Here is a 26,688-nt window from a genome sequence, read left to right on the forward strand (position 1 = left end):
TTGACATTTAAGATGATACTTTATAGAAAATCCACAAAATAAACATTTATCAGTTTAAATTGAATCTACAGATTGTCTCAAATGTAAATAACAAAATATTCACAATGCGCTATGACTGTCAATCAAGCCCCTATAACCACACCCACCCATGCAGCAGCACCACGGCTGCTTCCCGGGTTTTGTGTCTTTCTCTGCGTGAGCCTGGTGCAGAGCAGCTGGCTGATGGAGGCTCCATCATCCACGTCCAGCCCTGCTGATTAGTGAGGGGGGTCGGGAGGAAGCTCCGGCAGGTGCAGGGATTTCTGAACCACGGCAAGACTCCAAGTCGTCCATAAATATGATGCTTGTTGTGTTTCTCTGTGCAGCCCACTCATTCTCAAAGCCCTTATTAACAAAACCAACAATTTGCACGACATTACAAAAGAAAGCGCCTTCATGCTATTGAGTTTATTCATCCTGCAGCATTTCAGGCTCCTTCTCCTCCTTCATGTTATTCGTATTATTTATGGCGTCTTGTTGGCAACACTCAGTCTCTTTCTTTCTCTGTCATTTCACGTTGGACGCGACCCAAAGGAGAAACTCGCTCTGCAGCCAGAACGAGGTGAGCGTCGGCTCCGCTGCCAGAAAATGACAAGAACTACTTTACTCTGGAGATTTACCTCTTCGTCCCGGGTGAGTAACTCTGCCGCATACTTTCATGTCACCTCAGGGAAGAAAGTGGAGGAGTGGGACGTGAGCTGGATTTGACAACTCTATCTCTAACTTGATGGAATGGCCACATCCAAAATGATAGTGCTTAGGGACAATTACTCCTTGTTTTCATGAGCTGCTTTACAATTAAAAAATGTTATTATGCTTCCCTGAAACATCCAGAAGAGGAGGAGGGATTATCGTTGGTCTGCTGCTACGTCTCCTGCATGGGTCTGAAGTCCTGACAGATTCACATCCACACAAAAAAGGGACTTGGACAACTGGACAATTGTCTATCAGCACCTTATATCTAGGCCAAATCCGTATGTGGCTTCAAACAGCGCCGTCTTGGGCGAGGATGAGGAGCGGACGTATTGTTACCTCGCTGTGACTTTCAAATCCATTCATTTTTGTTATGATTGGAAGCTTGGAGCAGTAAATTTGGGGTGATATGAAAAATTAAATGAGGAGCTTGGAACGTGTGTTCGATTCTGCTTCCAAGACCCGCGACCTTCATCCTCCTGCTGTCTGCTGGTGGAGCATCTCCCCGAGATGAGGAACCACAGATTTTCATGTCAATTAAATGGAAATCGGACAAGTCCAGGTGGAGGAAGGACCGAGGTGATGGGGGGGGGGGGGGGGGGGGGGAGTGTGAGGCAACAAATCTTGCACATCTCTACTCTGTGACTCATCAAGCTAATAGGAAATTGCCTGGCTGCGGCCCAGGTAGCCATTAGTGAGGAACGCCCAGGTTTGGGGACAACTATAACTCAAGTTCTTTCAGCTGAGTAAAAGGATGAGAATGTGTTTTTCTGCACATTTTGTTTCTGCTGTGATTTTGTCTATAACAAGAAAATACAATAAAAATGTACTGTTAGTGTTTATTATTAAGTTTAGTCACAGGTGGAGTTTGTGTCGTCTCCGTATATTAATGCAAATAAGATGGACTGCTCCTTAAAAATCAAGCCTCAGCATCTCAGATATTATTTATTTCTGGACAGTAGAAGGAAGTGGGGACATGTCTGCCATGTGGTTGGCTCAGAGGAGTCCAGAACCCCTTAATGCCCATAACTCCAGTGTTCCCCATTAATGTTCTGACTGTAGCAGCCGTCCCTCTTTCAGCAGCACCACGAGAAACACCGCCACACTGGTCTGCTGTGAAAACATCCGAAAAGATTTGACCATCCTCACAGGTCTCATCATAGCTTCGGCTGTAGGTGTATTAGTTCCAATCATGGGCACCCAGTTCTCACCAGTCTGTCTCATCTGTTACAAGCAATATTCCATCACTCATTGGGCCCATTAGTCAGTATATTGGTCGGGATCTGAAAATACACCTGCTGGTATCCTGATTATAAGCCTCTACACATTACATTACCCATAATGCTTTTTGTTGAGACCACACTTGCTTTAAAGTTTGAACATTAAGAGTTGAGAAAAAAACATCTAAAAATATATATTACTGCAGTTTCCTATTTTTCTTTTTGCCACAAATACCTTGAGGACAAAATCGTCCATTTGTCAGAAGCAAACAACAAACATCAACAGCTCTGGAAAATAAAGAGAGCTGCAAGGCCAAAATGATGAAGGGCTTGTTGAGCGACAAAACTACCTGTTACCCAAACATTCTTTCTACAATATGACTGTCATCTACTCCCACTTATATATATATATATATATATATATATTTAAATATCCAGAGCCATCATTATTACTCCTCGAGCTGCAAGAAGTCACCTGTCACAAAAACAAATGAACAAATAAGTCTCTCATTTTGTTTTGCTCGACATTTTTCATGTCTCTATCACCGATGAGCTGCAGTAACACAAACAACATGTGAAGTGAAGACACATTTTGTCGTTATCCTCTGACGCTCAGGCAGGTGGTCCAGCTCCGAACCAACCAAATCACTGATGAAAGAAAACAAACCAGGGCAACATGACCTGCAGTGTTTAATGGGAACCTTACTGAAACTGTCGTCATTGCTGCTGTGTTGCGACAGAAATCCTGTTTGCTGTGAGCAAAAATCCCTCTTTCGGCCTGGGTCTTTCTCTGTGCAGTTTGCATGCTCTCCCAGTGTTTGGGCTGGTTTTCTCCAGCTTCCTCCCAGAGTTCAAAGACGTGCAGATTGGGAGGAGGCTAATTGGAAACTCTTAATTGACAGTTGGTGTTGAAGTGGGTCTGTGTATTTAGCGGACAACAGATTTGACTTGAAATCAGAAAAACTAAATTGGGAAACGTGCTGTTTCTGGATTAATCATTGCGAAAACCCCAAAAACGGAAAACTACACGTGATGATTTCATCAACAAGATGAGACAGAGGGATAAAAAAAATAATCATCTTCTACTGTCGATATCTAAGATAAGAAAGCTTCCTCTCTGGGATGGAAGTGGCTCAATAAAAATTTCATAGAAGACCTGCCACTTATCCTCAGGGACAAGAAAAATACCCAGCGAAGCCGGGAAAGTACATAACTACAGCTGATTGGTAACAATCCGACCGAGATTCACCCGTGTGTGTCTGTGTGTGTGTGTGTGTATGTGTCTCTATGCAAGAGGCACATGCTCACAAACATCTTGTGAATGTGCGTAATGAGCATGTTATTCTGTCCGGGACAAAGAGAGCCTGACAGAAAATAAATACCACTATTAGGAGGGGACATGAATCCTGAAGAGAAGAATGACAGCTGGAAGAATGGTGGGCAGCTGGTTCCCAGAAGAAAGACGTGAAGAGAAAGAGAAGCGTGACAACAGCTGCTTGAAAAAAGAGACGCAAAATTGATTGCAATCTGAGAAGAAATTTTATAAATATGATTATTAGAAGAAAACACTGCCAACGCATTTATGTTCAGCGAGTAGAATGGAGTGATTTAGAATTAGAGTGATGGATTGATCTTTATCTGCAGTAATTAAGTCACAATCCATCATGCAGCCAATTTCATACCAATTACATCTCATTTTATAAAGATTTAGTGGGAGAAAATAAATGAAACTTAAACACAATGAAATAAACTGAACTTCTACTACCGATAAACCAAGGCAACAGCTCATTAAGACTCGTGTTTAGAATGTAAAAATACAATATGTGCAACAACTCTTTATTAAAATGTCTAAAACAACCAAACCTACGTTATATATTTTGTTGACTTATGTTCTTAAATCATCCAAAGTGTTTCCAATAATTCTCAAAAATCCACAATTGTATCCAAGGTAAGAGAAATGACAGAAAAACATCCATGGAAAGAAATTACTCAAACTTGTATTTTTTAGTTTTGTCCTTGTCCCATGTGCTAACATGGAGGAGGCAGGGTTTATGTCAACCAGCCACCAGGGGGCAATCAAGACTGAATCCGCCGCTGTGCCGCCAATCCAAAAATCAACATAAGACATTTAAGACCAGAGCTGAGGACTTTAAATACGTTTTTGTGATGTTCAGTGAAATTCATCTTGTATTTGTCCGGACTTGAGGCCCCAGCGCTGGTGAGTGGGATCCAGTAAGAACACGTGTGTGCACTGGTTCACTCCCACCAGCAGTACTGAGTCATGACTGATTGGGACTGTGGCCTCGCCGTCACCTTCATTAGCCTGATTCTCCTGCTCACTCTAATTGATTTATCATCGCCACTCCACCTCCGTCCAAGCGCATCACTCATTTTTTCCAACACACACACACACACACACACCCACATTCAATATATCATTTGGAGGAAGACATGAGCGGCCCTCCATTCCATTAATCACACAAAGACACACACACACACACTCACACACACTCACAGGCCACCGCCGGGCTGGTGGCAGGAGCAGGAAACTCAGTTTGCAGCATAAACAGATCAGTGTACAAGGTAAAGTGTTTGCACTTGAAAGCTGTAATGGGCTCTGAAGCAGAGCTGTCCCTGGATCAGCAGCTGACACGCTGCGAGGGAGGAAGGGAGCGAGGGAGGGAGCGAGGGAGGGAGCGAGGGAGGGAGGGAGGGTTGTTAGGGAGCGGAAGGTAAACTCACTTTCCCGAGCAAATCAAATAATCCGGCTCCTCCCCCTCAATCCTTCCTCGCTGTTCCCCCGAGCGAGCGGCTGTTCCAGGAGCCGGGTCCTGGCCTCGCTCCATCGGGGGCCTGATGCGAATGACAATGCTCGGACTCCTGAGGCTAATTGATTTAGCTTTTCTCTCAGAGATGCCAAACAATGATGGCACTTGTTGCCCCTGCCAATTCAGGATGAGACCCCCCCTCAGTCCCTCTCAGCCCCTCTCAGCCGGTTGTGATGAATGAAGCCTCGTGTGGACGAAGCTTCAGCAGATTCCAGATCAACGTTTCAACGTTTTTTTTTTTTATTCTTTTGCTCTTTGTCCTTTTTCAGATTTTTGCCAAAAGCTACATTTCCCAGCTGCAGCTCAGAGCCCAGTGGAAATAATGTATTTTAACAAAAGAGCTTTTGTGTGAGCGAACAGGTGTGAGACCACGAAATGTGCCATTATTCTAATTTGTATGAATCATCCTGTTGAGATGGAATTTTTTAATAAAAGGATTTTGAGATACAGTTCAGGTACTTCTGGGCGATCACATTTTATTCAGAGGTGGGAAACACAATTATAATGCTTTGTTATTGTACTTAGGTATCTGTACTTTACATGAAAAGTAATTTTTCTAGCGACTTTTTATCTTTTTACACAAATATCGGAACTTTCTACTTCTTCCATTTTCAAAACCGACTTCTTACTCTCGGTTTTTATTTCTTCTTTTACATCACCTTCCCAACATCAAGACTTCGAATGAGATTAATAGACAATGACACAGAAGAGATGAATCCATGTTGAGTATAACAGATGTAAAAGAAATATCAACTATTTTCATGCTCTGAATTTATTTTCTTGCGATAAACCTTGTTTGAGTTTGATGTTTTATGGCTGAGTGCTTTCAGGAAAATGGTCTTGAAACTATATTAATGTGAAACGTGTCTCAGTTTGTTTATACTTTTAGTCCAACACAAAACCAAATATCATTTCAAAATTGGTCTCCTCACTCATAGAGAGGAGTGTGATTGTTTGACCTGAGGTTCAAGCTCTGATGAGTCCTTTTATTATTTCCTTTAGTTTGTATTCACAGATCCTGTTTAACATCCATGAGTCTATAAATAAAGAACCAGGGTCTCATGTGGGTTTCACACCGTGTTGCTCTGAGAACCTGATGTTTGTCATCGCGTGTTTCATGTAACATGTGAAGTTGTTCCAGCTGTTGCCAGGAGACTAGACGGCACTTTGTGATCTCCACATCAAGCCACACCTCAGATGTGAAGGTGCTCTCATTCTGCCTCCTTCTTGTCCTTGTATGAGTCCCTGCAGGAAACTGAGCTGCCCCCCCGCCACCACCCCGTCCCTCATCCCATTTCATGTTAAGGCAGCGCTGCAGACACTGACCCTCGTAGTCTCCATTTCCTTTCTGTGTCGGCTTCAGGCCGTGGAACTCATTCGTCACCTGTCGCGTCTGAACGAGACCAGACGAACCCCTGCTGAGCACACACACACATCCTTCTCTTCCTATACCTGTGAGGACATACGACTAGAATCTCCAAAAAGAAATCTGACTGAGAGCTTCAGGCAGAGCGAGTCGAGGAATAAATGTGTTTACACGAAAACCTGCAAGACTCCGTCAGATTAAAGCAAGATGTGTTGAGATTGTTTGGCCTCCAGGAGACACAGCCAATCAATCACAGTGCTCGTCTGTAGAAAACCAAACCATTTAACACGCCGACACAAGGGTTGATGTTCTACAGCCAGTTTAAACTTTATTCTAATGGGAAACCTGCATGAGTCATATAAAAGAGTAACTATTTCTAATGAGAATAATCATAATTCTAATTCTAATTCTAAAGAGTCATAACAGATGCAGGCATGAACGATTAATGTTAAATATTTTTGATTCTTTATATACACATCTGCATAAATAAATGTCAATGTGTCCACTGTATGAGAACCTGTGTGGGGTTCACCCCCGGCACCTCCTCCACCACCAGCTGCCCTGTGGTTCAAACGTCACTTGATTGACAGCATCCACATCACCGCGGCCTTTCACCGCGGCAGCCTCCGTCATCAGCGAGGTCGGCGAGCTGGAGATAATTTTCATTGTCTGTCAGTCAAACGACTAAATGTAAAAACCAGAGGATTTAAGAAGAAAATGTTTGTTTCTCTCTCGCAACTGCAGAAATTTATTTTACTTAACTGGACTTCTATACTGCAGCCAACCACCAGGGGGCATCAAGACAATTTTGGCTTTACTTTTGACCTCATTTTGTCAATTTTTTATATAAAATTGACAAATTAAAGATTGCATCACTAACAGTAAAAGCAATAAATCAGATTCATCAGTTAACATAAAACTGCAGATATAACAGAATGAGCGAATATTTTTGCCAATAAATAACATTATGAACAAATACATGAATAAACGATGATGCCACTATACAGTTCGTCCACCAGGGGGCACTGGCCCATAGATTTTTGTGATGTCCAATGTCCCACTTCGTATGTCCCTTGGTTACTATCACAATAAAAACAAAACTCAGTATCAGTCAGGTAAAACTAAAATCAAATCAAATCGCTCATTTTTACGTTTATTTAGACTAATTTGTATTTGTACCAAGAGGTTGAAGAATTAACTTCAACTGCAGATACTATTTTTAATGAACATTTCCTTTTCAATTCTTTAAATAAAAATCAGTCGTCCTCATTTTTAAAAATATCTACGTCCAGATGGAAAAGAAACTCGTACAAATGCTAAAACAAGCCAGTAGGTGGCGATAAAGTCAACCATCAGCCAAACAGAGAAGAAATGTCCAATGTAATTAATGTAATTGACCGAGCAGTTTAGCTCACATGCAGGGAAACAGATGTACAGTCGCCATTGTTGTTGTCGTGTCTGGTGCACGATCGTTACACAAACAGTGCACATATGAGAACAGCTGTGACATCATCATTTCAACACACAGGAAGCAGAGTTTTTTGCAATCTGCACTTTTGGAAGTTGTTTGTAAGAAAAGACGAGAGGCTCAAGTTCACTTTTTGCTAAATATCTGCAGTAGAGTGGAGGAAGCTGCCGAGATGACCCAGAGCACCAGAGCCTCTGTGACATGCACTTTATTTAATGGCACTCTGAATGAACAGTGAAAGCACCTGATGAGTTTAGACTCTGTCTCTCACTGCAGCCGACAGCAGAGAAGCCTCCTCCACTCGGTCTCTGTTTATTCTCATCTAACAAACCTGAAGCAGCAGGAACTCATTTCCATGAAGCCACCATCAGAACCACCGGAGCTCAAACCTTCGGAAACACGACTACAACCGACTCGTCTGTTGTTTCCAGAGCGTTTAATGTTTAATGGCCGACAGCGTGAGCCCCTGGGGTGGACACACAGAATCAGGACAGTCGAGTCATTATTCAGTCTCTCCTCCACACCTCGTTCTCTTTACTTCTCTGCTGAGAGACGCCCTGAAGCCTGTTCCCATGAAAAATGCATCAGCACCACTGAGATTTAAAAAAAAAAGGGATGATTACACTCTTCTATTATTATAAGAAATATGATTATTCATAATAAACTCAGTCATCCCACAGCCCACTGAAGGTCCTGACCCACAGGTGTGAGGAGAGATGGAATGAGTTCTAAAGTTCTAAAGCTGGAGATCCTGCAAACGCCCCAGGAACCCGGAGACGCTCACACGACGCTGGTGGAGATCACGACTGATGCTGACGCTGCACAGGATGGAGGACACACTACATGTTGTGTGTGTGAGCTCAACGCAAACATGAGACAAACATGCACACACACCATTTCACTGGCAGAGAGAGAAAAGTGCACGATTATACTTTGATTTGGTTTCAGGAGTTAAAAATAGACTTTCTGGCATGACGGTGCAAAGTGGGAGAGCAGAGGAAATGTGTTTCTGTTTGCAGCACATTCACTTGACATCACATTCAGATCTGACACCCGGGAAACAAGAGGTTTCCTCAGGAGCCCATCCAAATCCCAATAGAGTCTTCACCTTGTGGAAAAGGTGTTTGATCTCAGAGATCTTCCTCAAATGTCTTCATCTCTACTTGTAAGTAATGTTTCTGACGAGCACTTTCTGCTGCGAGCTGGAGTGAGAAGTGAAGACCTACCTCGTGCAGAAGGACGGTGGAATGGATGAGAAGAAGTAGAGGAAGAAGAGGAGGGAGAGGAGGAAGGAGAGCAAAGTTTGACATCACAATCCAAGCATCCGTAAACCGAGCGTCTGAAAATCCCCCGGTGAACACGGTCACACCGGTTGCACCGCTTTACGTCATTTTTAAGATATGCAAGTGGAGAGGCTTTGAAGTGACGAGCAGGGAAACTAATCAAGCTCCGTGTCGTTAAAGAAGTGAAGTGATGAACTCAGACCCGTGCGATGGATCAGTGAGGAGAAGGAACATGGATTCAAAATTGAGGAATATGCCGGGTTCCTCTTTGAGATGGCGGGTGTGTCACTTTCCCTGTGTTTCCTGTCGTCCTCTCGGTCTCGATCACAGCGTTCAGTGAGACGCCTCCCAGCAGTCGCTTCACCTCCTGTCTCCGCCTCCCTCTCTCTCTCTCTCTCTCTCTCTCTTCCTGCCTCCCTCTCTCTCTCTCATCCTCACAGCTTGGTCTTTATTCCTTCCAGGCTTTTTTCCTCCTCCTCCTCCTCTTCCTCCTCTTCCTCCTCTTCCTCCTCCTCCTCCTCACATCAGCTCCACTCATCGCAGCTTGTTGCACAGATGCACCACGTGTTGGCCGCTCTCTCCCTCTCTCTCCCTCTCTCTCCCTCTCTCGCTCTCTCTCTCTCTCTTTCTCACATAATTTCACTTTTCACACCCTCCGGTCGCCCGACAGACGCACACACACGTTACTCTGCCTCAGTGTGGTTCTGCATGTCCATGACCTTCATACATAAATTATTGGGACGAATTGAACAGTGTTTTTTCTGATGCATGACAGTAGGGACGTAGATTATGATTATCTTCAGTGTTGGTTAATACCGGATGTGGTAGTTGCGTGTAGTCAGAGGCTCTGAGAGATTATATAAACAATAGAAGTAAGACAGTGAATACACTCGGTTTTGTTTTGGCTCAGGCACAGAACTCTTTAATGTGACTTAAGGCTCATTAACGAGCTGTTAGCACAACAGAGCAGAAAAGCTACGCCGCCTTCGGCACCTGACCGAGCGACCAGCCGGGAAGACGGAGCTGGAAACCAGCATGATGCCGCCGTAACGAGGAAGACGAGGATACATGACATTCATTATCTTATGTTACACACTCCCCACTGGTCTCAGAAACGATGTCAGGTTGTAAAACGATGACAAATGACAACAAAACCTTGTGTAATTATCTTTGAGGCATCCTTTCACAAATTGGTGGGTGTTTCAACGAGGTGGAAAAAGCTTTGGGAGGAGGAGGAGGAGGAGATAAGATTCCTGCTCTTCTTCTTCTCGTTGTCATTCAACCAAAGGCCAGTACGTCTCATTCATTCCCTGATGTAATGTCGAGAGTTGGAATCTGCCGCGGTCATTTTAACACAAAGCTTCTTTCTTTCCAGTATTCGAAACACTGAGAGGAATCAAACGTTTGCAGCTGAAGCTCTCGAGCTGAATCACAGAAAACCAACCAGCTCTGCAGGAGTTTTTTTCCAGTGATTACTTCAGTGTGAACGTCGGCTTTCAACAGTCGGAATAAAAGTGCTGTTGGCCTTCTCACTCTCTCCCCCCCCCCCCCCCAACAAAACATCAGCAAAGGTTGGAACTCTGTGAGGAACGATGTTACAGCTACAGGTTGAATATTAGATGATTTTTCATACGTGCTGTTTCTTTGATGAAGCTTCGGGTAAGAAATTTGACTGTGGATCTGCTCTGGTACTTTTTTTACGATGCTATAGACTGTACCCGGCTGTATCACAAATCTGTTGTATCGAAAAAGCCATAAGGAATCAATCTTGAATTGATCTCGTTCTCATTCAGAGTACCACACTCTTTCCATCTTCACGGTCATCTCACACAGATCATGGTCAAGAACAGGAATCCTCACCTCACACTCAGTTTAAAAAAGCTGTAAATTCTCTGAACAGAGTCGTGTCTCGTTCTAAACCGTTCGTTAACAACACAGGAATCTTCTCCTCCAGCAGCTGCACTGACTATAAAACACATCTGGCCTTTTCAAGTAGAAGAGAAAGTGATGGTTACCTGACACAGCGGCCACCAGAGCAGACAATTCAACTGTGGATTAATTTCATCTCTGCAGCAGCTCAGAAGTGAGACGTGTAATTTCATCACGGATAAGAGAGTCGTCCTCTGATTTTGAGTTTGGAAGGAAAAGTCTTCTTTGAAACTCACTGTAGATTCAGTGATATTAAGGTTTAGCTATTTAATTCTTCAATCGTTATTCTTTCCTCCTCTGAAAACCAGGCCCAGTAATATATGATGAGGTGTGTGTGTGTGTGTGTGTGTCTGTGTGTGTGTGTGTATGTGTGTTCATGTGCCTGTGAGTTTTTTCGAGTCCCGTGTTAGAAGCCATGTTCTGTCACTGTGGTAAACACGGAGCTAACAGTCGGATCCGGGGAAGCAGACGGACAAACATCTGATTTAACGAGGGCGTCCTGGAGGGAATAAATGAAGACCCCTGCTATCCCTGTACCACACACACACACACACACAGACGCACACACACACACACACACACACACACACACACACACACACACACACACACACACACACACACACACACACACACACACACACACACACACACACACACACACACACACACACACACACACACACACACACACACACACACACACACACACACACACACACACACACACACACTAAGGCCTGATTTCCATGGTGACTTTGAGCCAATGTCACGCAGCAGCGTCGGAGTCGTGTCTCTCCGAGGAGCCGTGTCGTTAGTATGCTGAACGCAGTCGACATCGCTAAAAGACACAAATACGATCTTCCCCTCCGTGCGTCTGTCTTTTCATCCATTTATCCCTTCTTCTCCTCTTAATTCCATTTTACTTTAGCTTTGTTCTCTGGTGTCTCTCTCTCTCTCTCTCTCTCTCTCTCTCTCTCTCTCTCTCTCTCTCACTCAATCTCTCCAGAGCACAGAGGAAAACAGAACCTGACACAGGACTCGAGAAAAAATTGTGTTTGACTTAAAAAGAAGTCAGAGAAAATTAATTTTGAGTTAATCCTCTTGTAATAATGCTCTTGTGGTTTTGTAAAAATTTAATTTGAAAGACTGTTCTTCGGTCTTTAATTTAGGGACAAAATATTCACTAACAACATTTCAGTACATATTTATCAATAGGTTTATCTGTTGTGCTCATTTGTCTTTTTATTCATTAAATGATAAATGTACTTCTAGACCCTACTAAAAGTATGATAAAGTGCAATTATAATTCTATCTCCACAATATTTCCAAACAAGAATATGAATTTGTATATTTTGAAGATTGCTTTTCCCCATAGGTTCATTTATTGAGGTAAAACTAAAGAAGTAAAAATAGAGGACAGAGGAATAACACAATTTAAAAAAGATGAGGAAAAGGAAGAAAACCTGTTTTAAAGACAGGTTTCATATCACTGAATATATTGATGGAGGCTGATTTGTTCACTCAGGCTAAAACGCTCACTCAAAAAAACTTATTGTTGATGTTTTGAAATCCAACATTTCACATCTGAGCGGCTGAGATAAGAAGTTCTCAGCAGTCGCAGCCTCGGTTGATCAGGAAGCACTGAGGCTGTGAGACTTCATGGATCAGAATATTCATGAAGTCATAAACTTGATCTGATAAGTCTGTCTGTCTGTGTCTCACATATGAAAGGTCCAAGGAGAGGCAGTGTTGAATTTGGACTCCAGGTCACTTTCAGATAGAAACCTGTATCAGCACAGACCAAACAATGTCCTCACACTGTCAATCGCTGCAGCTCCTCTTTTCAGCCTCTGTCTGAAACACTTGGTTTTAGCTCCTGTCTCTTTAAGACCCCCCCCTCTTTGTGAAGCCCAGTCTGTTCTGATTAGTCAGCTGCTCCACCCTGCTGTGATTGGTCAACAGCTTCCAATACATGAAGGAAATCATCGGCCTCTACTTCACCTGGCTAAGTTACAAACCTTTATAGAAAAATACTTGAAAGCATCGTACATTTCCCTTTAAACTTTGCCTATATTGTCAAATATTTGACATTTGAAACAACTATTTCAGACTTTCTCTTTCTCTCCAATCACCTCTGCATGTCCCCTCTGTCGGTGATGGGTAATCATTCTGCTCCACTCCATCAACTGTTCTGGTTCTACAGACTTTCACGATCAGATTGAGGTCGGGTTTGTTCTCATTCGCAGGAGGAGACAACAAAAGTCTATAAAACATCAGATGAAAACTGAAGTTTCCAAACAGAATCCCGTCTAAGACCTTTTTTAACTGAGCTGTCAACCAAATTCTGACATTTCCAGGATATTCAACATAATTCTACAGATTATTTTGAAATCTCTTTTTGTTTTTATCAACTCGTTTTTATGTATTTATATCCAGCTTTGAGTTTTATATCTTTTGATGAACAAAATCATGTCAACACCAGGAACAGCAATGTCAAAAACAAAAACAAATCCAGAGGGTAAAGCTAACTTAAAAATAACAGGAGCTTGAAACTAGACAGAGATGTTAGAGACATTAAAGTTTCCCTAGCCGAAACCTAACGTCAAAGATCTCAGTCCTCTAACGTACCTGATTCTGTTCAACAAGATCCATGAATTAGTCCCAATAGAGGAAAATGTTGCATAACATCTTATCTCATAAAAAAAAATAAATAGTGGGAATGAACTCAGGCGAATGGACCTTGAATAATTCTCCAGATAAACGAACGTGAAATTAGACGTTATTTGCACTTTGTCTGAAAATGTGTTAAGAGGTTCTACTCATATTTCAAATCAATATTTCCACAAATGACACTCAATTGAAAGGTTTCTTTTCCAAGTGACACAAGCAGGTGAGGATGTTCTAATTTGTAAACACTGACACAATATGATCTGCACATGTTCACTCGCCTGCACTGTGTCCATGAAGGTTAACATACACAATGATAGAACTGTGAAATTGTGATTTTAATCGGTTATTTCTAAATCCAATCTGAATACGATGTCCCCTGTGTGACACATAGGAAACAGAACTTTTGTGTGTGTTGAGGTTTAAAACTTCATCGTCTCCTCCTCCTGTCCTCCTCTCCCTTCCCACAATCCTCTCTGGCTGCCCCTCCTGTCCTCTGCCGCTCCGTGCAGCGAGCTCATCTCATTGGTTTGCACCGTGAATATGAATGTGTGTGTCTGACACTGGGAAGCGTCTCCAAGGACAAAGGATGAGTTGTACACAACAATTTGCTAAAAATATATATATATTTATTTATTTATATATTTTTTTTATATTTATATATATAAGTGAGTTGTTTGTCATTGACTTCCACTAAACACAATGTAATATACTCTTGTATCAGCACCTTCCAACAACGTCTCTATTTCTTTGCAGAGCCCAATTTTAATTCCTTCCTCCCCCGCCACACATTTCAATTTAAAACAAGAAACGTGTCCCTGACTATCTGTGAATACAAGTCATCAAAGGAACAAGCTGCTTTTCTCTCAGAGGTAAAATCACAGTGTCGAAGATTCACATGTTAAACACGAGAAATGAGCTCAAACCAAATTCAATTAAGCTGATAGAAATCAGTTCAGTGACAGTTCTAGAGGATTTATCAGTTTATTTAGAGTCTGGATGAACCAGCTTTGGTTCTGGACCTGGACTGTGATCTCCCTATTAGTGACCCCTGCACAAATTCATGGATTGGATATTATTTCCCAATGATCAAAACAATCAGGAAAGCAGATGATCATGAACAAATCTATGCAGCATGATGAGCAATGAGACTTGGATTAGAATGAAATGTTTTTCCAACTAACAGATGAAAAAGCAGAAGCAGCAGAATAACAAGCGGTCAAATGTCAGGACAATAATTTGACATTTTGTATTCCAGGGTGGTTTGTCAACACGGAGCTGACGAAAGCTTAAAGCTGAAAATTATTTACAACAGCCATTAAATATATTTTGTACATGTTCTACTCCAGTGCAGAGACACACACACGCACACACACACACACACACACACACACACACACACTACAGCGATGGCACCTTAATCACTAAGAAATGTAAGGTTGTGTTTCCATAGAAATGTGACATCGTTGCCATGGCACAGAGACAAAAAGACTATTTTGGTCTTTCTGGGGACAACTGCTGACCGGTGGATTCATCCTCCTCCTTCCAAATGTCAGGAGCACTGACTGCTGTGTTGATGAATTTGTTACTTTATGTTGTTTTAAAACAAGGCCACGAACATCACCCATGATGTAATGATTGATGCCGACAAATGGAGGAAAGGGAAACTCATTATTCCTCGTGATGAATTTTTCATTATCGATGAAAAGTCATTTCTGGAGAGTTTTCAGCTAAGAAATATAAAATATATAAAAACTTACCTTTACAGACAGTGAAAAAGTTGTGTATCAACTCAAAGGCTGACAGTGATCAGAGTAAGAGAAAGAAAGATGTATCATGTGTAATGTAAAAGATATTATGAGACAAAATCAGTTTAAATTAGAATTGCTTTGAAGTCACTCTCTTATTAAAACAAAGGTCACAGTTGCAGTGACTTTGGTTTGTGTTTAAAATAAAGTTGTGTTTATTGCAGTATCCCTTCAGGAATATGACCAACCGGTTTTAAGCTCCTGTCTCTTTAAGACCCGCCTCCTGACAAAACCCAGTCTGCTCTGATTGGCCAGCTGGTCCACTCCCTGTTGTGATTGATCAGCCACTTCCACTCCCTTCACCACTTTGAACTTTTTTAACTTTGCAGAACTTTTACATTCACAAAACATCTATATACAAAACTCAATTCCCCTCCTGTCATTTATTAGTTTGTGTTCTAACTCCAACAGGTGCCTCCGGACTCAAACCCTCGTCACACAGCAGCCATTTGTCTTCTGAGCTGTTTAGACAGAGGGACGACAGTCATGATTGACAGCCCACCAGACTTATTGTTAAAGCAGAGAGTGTCGTGCTCAGCAGCTGAGTCATAAATAATTTAAAACTTTATTAGAGACGTGTCATTTCCCTGAGCCCCGGGTGGGTCAGGATACAGTCCTCCTGAACAACAGGGATTCAGCGTCTTGCTCAAGGACACTTAAGCAAGGTGGAGGATTATCAACACAGGGACATGCAGCCACTTGTCTTCCTCATTAATCTGAGGACCAAATGATTCAAGCAAGGGGCGTTACTCAAATCTCACAAACACCAGCCACTCTGAGATTCGATTCCTCTCAGTGCTTCAGTTTGATTATGAGATATTCAAAAGCCCATCTCAAGATGTCATATTATAATGTCAATTAAAAACAGAAATGATGGTGAATTTCAAAAGAAAACAGCACAAGTCTGGGATCGAAGGTTTCAGAGGGAAAGAGACTCGACTATTTAAGGCTCAGTATCTTTTAGAAATCTGGCTAATATCAAACAAACAAACAAAGATGAAAACATAATAACATCCATGGTTCAGGTAAGACTGCGACAAAAGTGATTCATCTAAGGTTTCATCACCAGGTTTCTCTTAATGTTCTTCTTCATCTCAACCATTTGCTTTCTGACCCAAGAGTCAAACTTCATTCTGTAGCATTAAATCAAAGCACCATCTATGTTCTGTAAAACTAAATCTGAAGATGTCGTCAGACTTTGTGATACAAAATATAAATCAGAACACCATTCTGACATTAGCATTTGCGAACACATGTAGCAGCTTAATTCAGCTCAATTAGGCCAGTGTTAGAAATCCCTATTTAATCCTTCCACCCCACAAACAAGACACTTGAACGTGATGTGCCCTCTTTCCTTCTCCCCTCAGACCTGCAGCCTGATTACTCCTTCATTCTGTCTGATGTCGAGTGCAAATGTAACACAGACATTTATACACAGAGGCCCACAATCAAGGAGGAAGAAAACCAGCATACAGCTATAAAAGACCCCAACGCCACAGTCAACTGTAAACCGCCTGCAGGTGCTTGGTTCTTTAAACTGAGGGTAGGGTTTAACTCGCCATGACACATCTTAGAACTCAGCGGTGTGATAACCAGATCTGAGGGAACCCGAAGCTGAAAGAAGGGTCTCCCAGATCACAGCAGGAATCCCAGAGGAGCACAAAACCAGTGCAAATTGCTGAAACATGGCTGGAAACTCAACCAACCCAGAGGGGAAAAGAGAGAGAGGGTAACTTTACATAAGAGAGTAAAGGGAGAATATCTGAAATCTGTGAATGGGATTTGGGTTGACTCTCTTGTGAGTGCACAGACATATATGTAGAGTCTTTATCTGTAATGTAGTGTGTGTGTGTGTGTGTGTGTGTGTGTGTGTGTGTGTGTGTGTAGTCGGAGTGGGCAGTGTGTGACTCTTCCTACCTCGAGCAGCTGTACCCTCACTTTGTTGTACGCTTTCAGCCAGCGGACTTTGGACGGGGAACAGGGCGGAGGACCGTCTTCAAAGAAACTGTCAAACATTAAGCAGAGAAATGATTAATATGCCGAAAGAGAAATGTATCAAGAAGATGGGCAACATCAATAAATATATAAAATTCAAATCGATTCCCTGAAAACCTGTCATTAAAAGTCTGTCGTTAAACAATATTTTCATGTCTGGAAGGAGATAGAAATCTTCTATTTGCTATTTTCCAGGTGTTTCCTTTTCAATAATAAAAACTTGGATCTTTTTGACGTACCTGATTTTAGTCGGAGTCTTGTTGTCATGGTTGTCCAGGATCGGTTTTGGCAGAGCGACGGCAGAGTCCTTTAAATCTTTGTTGGATCCAGGCTCTGGGATCGGACGCAGCTCCTTCTCCTCCTCTTCCTCCTCCTCGTCCCAGGTCGACGGCTGGCTGTGGAGGGGGGGGTGAGGCCCTCTTGGGGAGCAGGACTCTGGATGCTGGCGTTCCTCGGGTTCAGAGCTGAGCTGGGAGCTGACCGGACTGAGGTTGCCTGAGGAATCAAACCGACTGCTGTCCGGTGGGCTGTAGGGGAATCAGGTTGTTGTTTAGAATAATGAGGTGATTTGACAAGGTAACATAAATCATCAAACTACACTACACTTGAAACTATGTCTTAAAGGGAATTTTGGAGTAAAAAGGGAAGTCGACACAAAGGAAGGAAAGGAAAATGTGAGCTGAATGAAGCTGGATGAAGATTTCCCCAGCAATCATGTTGGGAGGACTGACATCAGAACTAGGAGATCCATAGTCTTCCCACAGATTTGTGGTCAAGAAGCAAGTTTAAGGTTCAGAATAATGACAAAAACATTCACATACAGTGTATTTATAAGTGAAACTAAAAGATCAGAGCATCAAGGATGCACTTAACCTGGCTGATAAGAATCATAAGTGGCCGACTGAACTGGAGAGACCTGCTGGAGACCGAGGCTGCTAACGAGGAAAGTGGCTCTGTGCTTTAACCGGCATGATTTACGTCTTCTTGGGTGTCGGCCAAATTACTTCTCACTGCTGCTTTTATTCCAGCGTCCAGCCGGCCTCTGTGGTGTGCGCAGCGCCACGCCATCATAAATCAATCAGCAGTTGATTTATATTAAACAAATTGGCCGAGGCTCGGAGAATAATTCAGAGAACTGCAGGGGACAGAGAGAGGAGTGGCTTTATATAGGCCTCACAAGAGGGAAGCTAATAAATAAACACCACTGGTTTCTCTGTGCACTGCACTTCCATCACTGTCAGGGAAACTACTACTTAGCTACTATATGTAGGGAAAAGCTCTTCCGCATACTCACATTAAATGCTAATTGTGATCATTTCTTTAAACTACAGCTCGATCACGAGGTGTATAATCTTAAAACATCTGATTCTCACAGACTGCTTTGTATTTACAGTTGTGTGCAAGTATATTATATTATTATGCGCTCAGGTTCATTTGTAGGATGGGAAAAGGAATATACAACGACTACAGAACTACAGACATCAAATGTGTTCAACATTTAAATGGGAAAAGAAGAACAGGAAAGGTGCGGGAAAATCAACACTTCCATCTATTGTACAAATTCCACTGGCCTTCTTGCAGCTTCCTTTGTCAGCAGGTCCTTCGGCTGCAGGGTGTCTTGTGTCTTTTCAAACTCACATGTCGTTATCTCTAACTGAGGTTTGTCCAAACCTTCTGCTAAAGAATCTGAATGAGAGCGGAGGCCAGACTGCGACTGTGCCAACGTGTCACAGCTTCCGCTTTTTGAAGTTTCTGTTGGTCCTTCTGTGTCACTGGCATCTGCACTTCCTGTTTCTTCCGAGCCTTGGGAAAGTTTATCAAATTCTGGATCGTCAGCTTCCTCTGTAGGTTTTTGAGTTTGAGACTGAGGCTGGGCTGTGATCACAGGAGTGGGGGATTCGGGTTTAGAAGGCTCAGAGCTCCCAAACATTGAGCCAAGTTTCATACCAAACATAGATGAAGCAGATGATGTTTCTTCCTTTCCAGTCGGCTTTTCATCCTGGAAAATGCCAGCTGAAAGGTTTTTAAAACCAGAGAAGAGGCCACCTTCTGTCTGTTGTGGCTGTGGTGCCTTTGCACCTGTGGCAGGAGATGGAGTGCTGGAGAAAAGTGATCCTATAGACGATGTACCTTCAGCAGCTACAGACATAAAACCGAATTTGGAGGCAGACAGACCTGGTAATTCAAACATCCCTTTGCTTTCAGGGGCTTGGGGTAGTTCAGCTTTGTCCGGCACTGCAGAACCTTGAGATCTTAAAGACTCATCATCCTCAGCTTTTTTCTGAGGGAGATCAGTTTTCATGTTGGATTCTGTCAGAGAACTTTCTTCTTCCTCTGTTTTGTGTGTTCCTTCTGCCTCTTCCACTAAACCTTTTTCAGGAACCTCAGTTTCCTCAGTGCTTTTCACATGCACATCTCCAGGTAAAGGTGTTCTCTCTGCATCAGTGTTTTCAGTGCTCTCAGAGACTGTAACGTTTGCAGAGGTGTCCCCTTGTTTAGCCTCTGAGCCAGACTGTTGTTGTTCCTCAGATTTAGCTGCCTCGGAGCCTTTGAAAATACCGAATAGGTCATTGGTAAGGGATTCTGTACCAATGCTACTTGGGAGGCCAAAAAAGCTTTTCTGCTGCTGTTGATGTTGTTGTTGTTTTTGTTGTGGCTGTCTAGGAGCAGGCGATGATCCAAAAAACGAACCAGGGGAACTAGAAAAAAATCCACCAACAGCTGATGGTTTACTTGGGGCACTTGGAGTGGAAAACATAGACATAAAGCCAGACATTGGGGCACTTTCGGGGGGCTTCTGCGGTCCTGGATGTCTTGGTCCTGGCATTCTTGGTCCACCCATTCGTGGACCTTCCATTCGTGGACCTCCCATTCTTGGTGCTCCCATTCTTTGTCCTGGTGGACCAGATGGCCTGACCATGCCTGGCTTGGGCTGTTGATGTGGTAAAGGACTAACAGGTCCGAATGACGGACCTTTTGGAGGCTCCACAGCTTGAGATGTCACTATTTCTGGTGACTTGGTACCAACAGTGTTCTCTTCATCTTTTGGTGAAACTACTGCAACATAATTGCTTTCAGTAGGTTTCTCCAATCCCTGAATGGTTTCGATATTAGCTTCTCCAAGCAGTAGTTTTGTTTCTGTTGACTCCTTTGCAGTCTCATCAAATGTTGCCTTCAAGTCTTCTACCAGTGAATTTACTGATTCTGGAACTGAAGTCTCTGTGAATGCACCCATTGCAGATTCTGAAGAAGGTTTCTCCATATCTGTTTTCACTGAATCATCTACAGTTACCTCTTCAGTGCATGTTTGTACTGGTGCAACAGCTGCTTGATCCTCATCAATAACGTTTAACGGCTCCTTAGTAATTTGGTCCATATCTGCAGTTGCTGTTTTGTCTTCAGTGGAAACTTCGCTAAGCTCCTTAGTTGATTCTTTAACATCTGCAACAGCTGTTTCTTCTTCACTTCCAACCTTCAGTGGCTCCTCAACTTGTTTTTCTGCTTCCGGAATTATCGCTCCTCCAACAGCAGCATTGACATGTTCCACTTCAGTAATATCTGATCTCGTGTTTTTGTGTGTATTGTCCAAGACACTTTCTTGCATCTGTATGTCATCACTTTTTTCTGATGGGCATTTGAGTTCTAAGTCAGTATTATCATCTTTGCTTTTAACTTCAAGAGTTTCTGTTTCTGATTCAGCATTCACGGTATCTTTCATTTCTTTGGATTCTTTTTCATTAACTAGTTTCGCAGCTGTCTGATCCAGATGTGTCTCTTCCTCATGTAGATCACTGGTCACACTCGGTGTGTCTGTGATAGAAGCATCAACAGAAACCGTTGTATTTTCCACACAAGGTAGGTGATCTTGTATTGTGTCTACTTTGTCAACTTGGCATGGATCAGTTACAGGAGCAGAAGTTTCAGTATTTCTTTCAATGATGTTCAAGTTTGAATCTTGAACTTTTTGTTCCACCTCAACAACTAGAGGGGTAATAGACTCAGAGGGGACATTTTCTGTGGCCTCAACAATGTTATTCTTTGCCTCCTCTGGAACTTCTTTCTTTTCTGATGATTTCAATTGTTCTGAGATTATCTCCTCTTTTGCAGTTACAGTTATTTCTGGCTCTGTTTTGGTTTCCTCCATGAAAGACATTCCAAACAGGCCAAACCCGGTTTTCGATTTGTTACCATCAGAGCTTCCACCTAGTGAAAACACAGAGGGAACTTTGAAAATACCCTCTGATTCAGGTAGTTTGGGAGCTGCAGGATGTGCTTCTGGTGCCTGCTGGGATTGTCCACCAAACATAGAGAACAATCCTTTTCCAGGGAGCTCCGAACTTCTAGGTTCTGGTTGTGTAACTGTTGGTCCAGGCGTGGGTACTCCTGGTCCAGCTTGGGGCTGGGCACCAATACTTCCAAACTTGGAAAACAAACCTGAGCCAGTGGTATCTTTGTTTGTAGTAGAACCTGGGAGAATGCCACCAAATATAGAAGATCCAGTGGAAGGTCCTCTTGGTGCAGCACTACCCACATATTGACCTCTGGGACTGGGTGGTTGCTGAGGTGCAGATGCACCAAACATGGAAAACAGTCCTTTGCCTGGAGGTTCTTTGGTTGGAGGACCTCTAGGCCGCACACCTCCAACATTTGGAGGTGGAGGACCTCTAGGCCGCATACCTCCAACAGTTTGAGGTGGAGGACCTCTGGGCCGCACACCTCCAACAGTTGGACCTCTTGGGCAAGATGGTGGCTGACTACTAGGTCCACCAAACATTGAGAACAATCCTTTGCCCTGAGGCTCCTGTGGGGTGGACAGTGGTGGATCTTTGGATCCAGGGGAAGATGGTGAATTGGATCCACCAAACATTGAGAGTAACCCTGAGCCAGGAGTGTCTTTTGTAGATGAGCCTGGAAAAATGCCCCCTAGTATTGATAATCCAGTTTGGGAGGCTGTCTGTTGTGGGGTTGCACTGGAGCCACTGAATACAGAAAATAAGCCTTTTCCTGAATTATCAGGCTCTTCAGGCTTATTCTCTTCAGGCTTGTGCTCTTCAGGCTTGTGCTCTTCAGGCTTGTGCTCTTCAGGCTTGTGCTCTTCAGGCTTGTGCTCTTCAGGCTTGTGCTCTTCAGGCTTGTGCTCTTCAGGCTTGTGCTCTTCAGGTTTATGCTCTTCAGGCTTGTGCTCTTCAGGCTTGTGCTCTCCAGGCTTGTGCTCTTCAGGCTTGTGCTCTTCAGGCTTGTGCTCTTCAGGCTTATGCTCTTCAGGCATAGGTTGATCAACCTTGACATCTAAACTATCCTCTTTGGACGTCATTATTTCCTCTGTGTGAGGTTTGTCAAGTTTGGGCTCAGAGGAAGATTTATTGATATCAATTTCAGTTTTGTCATGCATCTGCTGTTCTCCTTCAAGTGATTTTACATCTGACACTGATGAATCTTCTTTCTGTGACAACTTATCCAAAGACTGAACTTCTGTTATCAAGACAACATCTGACAATGTGCTATCATCTTTGTGGGCCAACTCTTCAAGAGTTTTAGGACTTTGTTGTGGTGCTTCTACCACAGTTGTGTTGTCAGACTGGCAGGGCAGGTCAGTCTCAGGCTTCACTACTAGGGTTATGTCTGAGTTGTCAGATTTTCTGCTCATTGGAGACAACCCAGCTGATGACACACAATCTTCTCTAGTCTCTACTATTTCTTCGGCTTCAGAAACGGTAGCCTCTGTGATTGAAGTTGTCATGGTCAGGATGTGGTGCGAGTCATTTTCATTTGTACAATCTGTCGTCAGTTCAGGTGACATCTCTGGTGAGCAGGTTGTGACCTGCTCTGATTCGACGATTGTCTCTGTGTTTTTGATTTCTGTAGTCCTAGCATCGTCTGATATATCAGACATTTCTAATGACTCTGTCGTGATCTGCTTTGCTTCAAAGAGCTCTTCTGTGGACTTGCTTTCTGCAGCAATAGCAACCTCAGAAATATCAGATTGTGCAACAATATCAGTAGGTAAAGATTCCTTACAGTCCGGTGGTGTCACTGCAGTGGGAGTGGTTTCTTCAGAAGCACGGACTAGTGGCAGTTCAGGCTTGTTAGATTCTTTGACCCCATGTTCATTTGTCTCTTCTTCTGGTGAACTTGCAGCTGAGACAAAAATATGGGGAAGTCTAACGTAAGGCTTTTGCTCGGTATCAACAGGAGTAGCTTCTGGGCAATTAATGCCAATGTAGATTGACCTTGGATGGTCAATTTCCTGGACCTCAGTCAATGTGTCTGTTTTCTCTAGACTGCTTTCACTTTGAATTCCTTTGGGTGTCATTGCATCTGGTAGATTTGCTGGTGAAGAATCGAGATGGGGCAATTCTTTTCCTGGGCTGACATTTAGTGTCTCCCCTGGTTGCTGATTGTCTTGGGAAATAGATATAAGCTTGTAGCCATAGACTGGTGACTCACTAGAGGGAGAGGTCACAAGAGGCATCAATGGGGATGCATGAGGGCTCACACCACTTATCATGGAACCTTTTCCTCTGTATTGTGATTCAATATTAGCAGTTTGGGAATCCAGAGGGATTATCCTGGTTAAAGCAATGTTACCATCACTAACAGTAGCTGGTGTTCGAGGCCGGGGACTTGGCACAGCATGCGTCTGGGGGCTGAGAACCATCGTCTCTGGTGTCTTAACAACAGGAGTTGCTGGGGGAGTTCCTTCAATGTGAACTGCAACACGGCTGAAAGCAGTCTGTGTTGGACTTATGTCTGTCCTGTGATCCACAGATGTAGAAACAATATGAGTTTTGTGAGATTGAACAGCAACAGTTTGTGATCCCAAACCACTAAATACTGAAATCAAACCCTTCACAGAACTGGATGCTGCTGGTGGTATGGATACCACTGGTCCTTCAGTTACAGCTCCACTGCCCTGGTTCAGATTACTTCTCTTTACTTGCATACCAGGCGTTGGGTCATGTTTTGTGGTGGATGATGATTGAATGGCACCGGCATCTTTTTGATATTGCTCAACAGCGGCAGGACTTTGGCTTATATGAGGTTGTTTAGAGAGGCGAGGAGGTTCTTTTGCATGATAATCACAACTTGCACTGCTTTGCATCGACTGGTTCAAAGATTGAAGAGAAGAATCTATTTTGTGTCTATCATCTTCTTGCTGAATATTCAAAGCAGGCAGTGTTTGACTATGGGGCTTTGGAGGCGGAACTGTTTGGGATATACCATGTAGTTGCTGGACAGAAACGGGGGGCAAAGACTGCCCATTACTTGTCATTGATCCACATTCTGCTGGACTTTCCTCAGTGCTGCCATAGCTCTCCTCCGTTGCCTGCTTGATAAGAATTTTGGGTCTTGGGCGAATGTCATGTTGAACAATTGTATCTTGCCTTTGCAACGCAGGAGGTTTTGGTTGAAACTGAACAAAGGATAAATTCATTGCAGTTTCCACACCAGGTTGCTGGTATTGTAGATTTAGGACTGAATGTTGTGTTTGCAACTGAGGTATGTTTGAAGGCAAATGTTCAGGCTTCTTGGATTCAACATATACATTACTGACATGTTGATGTGCACCATTTAGTGAGAACATAGTATGTGCACCATCCTGCATTGTCTGGGGAGCAAAATGTTGAGGATGAGGCTGCATTTCTCTTTGAACAGGAATCCTAGAAGAATCTGACATATTCACTGGTTCAGAGTTCAATCCTGTTCCTGACGACCTTCTGCTATATGTTCCAGGTTGGATGATGGTCTGTTTCACAGGGGAATATTCCATATATTGCAATGACTTCTGAGTTTGAGAAATGCCTGTATCTTCTTTGACTTCCTGAGGAGTGGGTGGAGGTATATACTGCTGCTGCCAGCAAATACTACTTTGAGACTGAGAAGACACATGAGGGGAGGAAAGATCTTTTGCATCTTGGTCACTGATGACTATTGTTTTGTTTTGAGGAGCCACAGTTAGGTCAACAAGTCCAAATGATGGTTTCTTTTTTAATTGCTTTTCAGTTTTCATTCTTTCAAACATTTCTTTATTTGAAGGCTTATTAGTGTAATTCATGGGCCGTCCATCATCTGGGTAATTGTGATTTCTTGATATGTGAGTTGTGACCAGGTTGTCTTTTGCACTGAAGTCCACTGGCTTATTTTGTTTGTGTGTTTCCTTATAGGTGGTCTTGGAACCAGAGAAGACCTGGTTACTATGGTGGGTAGATATCTGCCTGTGTAGTGTTTCAGTTGTGCTGATGCAACTCAAGTCCTGTCGTGCTTGTTGATGCATAGACTGCTCCATGATGAGTGGTAGACCAATGGAACTATATCTTACATTTGGCTTATCTCTGACCAATGGCATAGCTTCAGTTGGCAAAATATCAGTTACAATATCTAATGGTCGCTGCTGTGTTTGTGGAGACATGTCTAAGAAGCTTTTGATGGAGTTAGCAGGTGCTGATGGTCTTTGTTCAGCGTCTTGAGATTCCTTGTGCACAAATTGTTGCATCTTTTCTCGTCCTCCTACGGATGTCGGTTGCCTTTGAGGTTGAGATTGAGTCGGCTGTGTTTCCACAATTAGTGGAACACCATCAAAATCCATTTGACAATGTGCATAGCTTGTTGCCCGTGTTGTTACCAGTGATACTGGATCTGAAATGTTTTGCACTTTCTCTGATGTATATGTCCTTGTTGACATATCGATCATGCCTTTGACAGAATTTGCTGGAGAAGTAAGAGGTGGATAAGGTTGGATAATGGACTGTGACATATAATAAGTCTCATTTGCCCTGGAGCAGTGGACTGTCTTACTGTTGTGAAGTGGCTCATGCAGAACTGGATCAATATGTCTGTCTAGGGTTGGCTGTTTTTGCAATGGAACCATGGTCCGAGGTTGTTTGTGGCTTGTTGACTCCAGTGGTGCTGGTTCAACCACCAAAGCAACACCAACAGAATTTTGTCTGGCAACTACTCTTGCACTTGGCTTATTAACAAGGGAAACTGCATCCCTTTGAATAGACTCATATTCTGGCATGATTGCCTCCATTATGGCTTGGCTCGGCTTGGGTGACATATCCAGTGCTTCAGCTGTGATGGATTTAGCTGGACTGGATATCTGACAGGTTTGAAAAATGGTTGATTGCTGTGAACCAGGTTTGCTTTGCTCAGATTGCTGCTGATATAGAATAGAACCCGAGTGGTACTGAGGGGCTCTGATCATAATGTCACAAACTAGGTCCTGGTCAGGGATGGCTACAACAAGTGGTACACCCACGGAATTCATTCGTGCAAGTTCACGGACACTGGGTTTGCCTTTCATTAGTGGTACAGCTTCATCTCCTCTTGGTTCCAAAACCCCCTCTTTCGATTGGTCAGAGGATTTATATGTCATGTCTAATATGGCC

At 43.1% G+C, this 26,688-nt stretch overlaps 1 protein-coding gene across 1 annotated transcript in view; it reads right to left on the minus strand.

Moving 5' to 3' along the window:
* LOC133941451 (protein unc-13 homolog B-like) overlaps positions 1-26,688 on the minus strand; it is a 79,831-nt gene that overhangs the window by 44,335 nt on the left and 8,808 nt on the right. Inside the window, exons 2-3 of the mRNA XM_062381724.1 lie at positions 17,539-17,826; positions 17,222-17,309 (exon numbers count right to left, since the gene is read on the minus strand). Coding sequence (XP_062237708.1) covers positions 17,222-17,309; positions 17,539-17,826 — 376 coding nt within the window. The remainder of the gene's footprint in view (positions 1-17,221; positions 17,310-17,538; positions 17,827-26,688) is intronic.

Source organism: Platichthys flesus, chromosome 3 (assembly GCF_949316205.1).
Source record: "Platichthys flesus chromosome 3, fPlaFle2.1, whole genome shotgun sequence".
Taxonomy (NCBI): Eukaryota; Metazoa; Chordata; class Actinopteri; order Pleuronectiformes; family Pleuronectidae; genus Platichthys; species Platichthys flesus.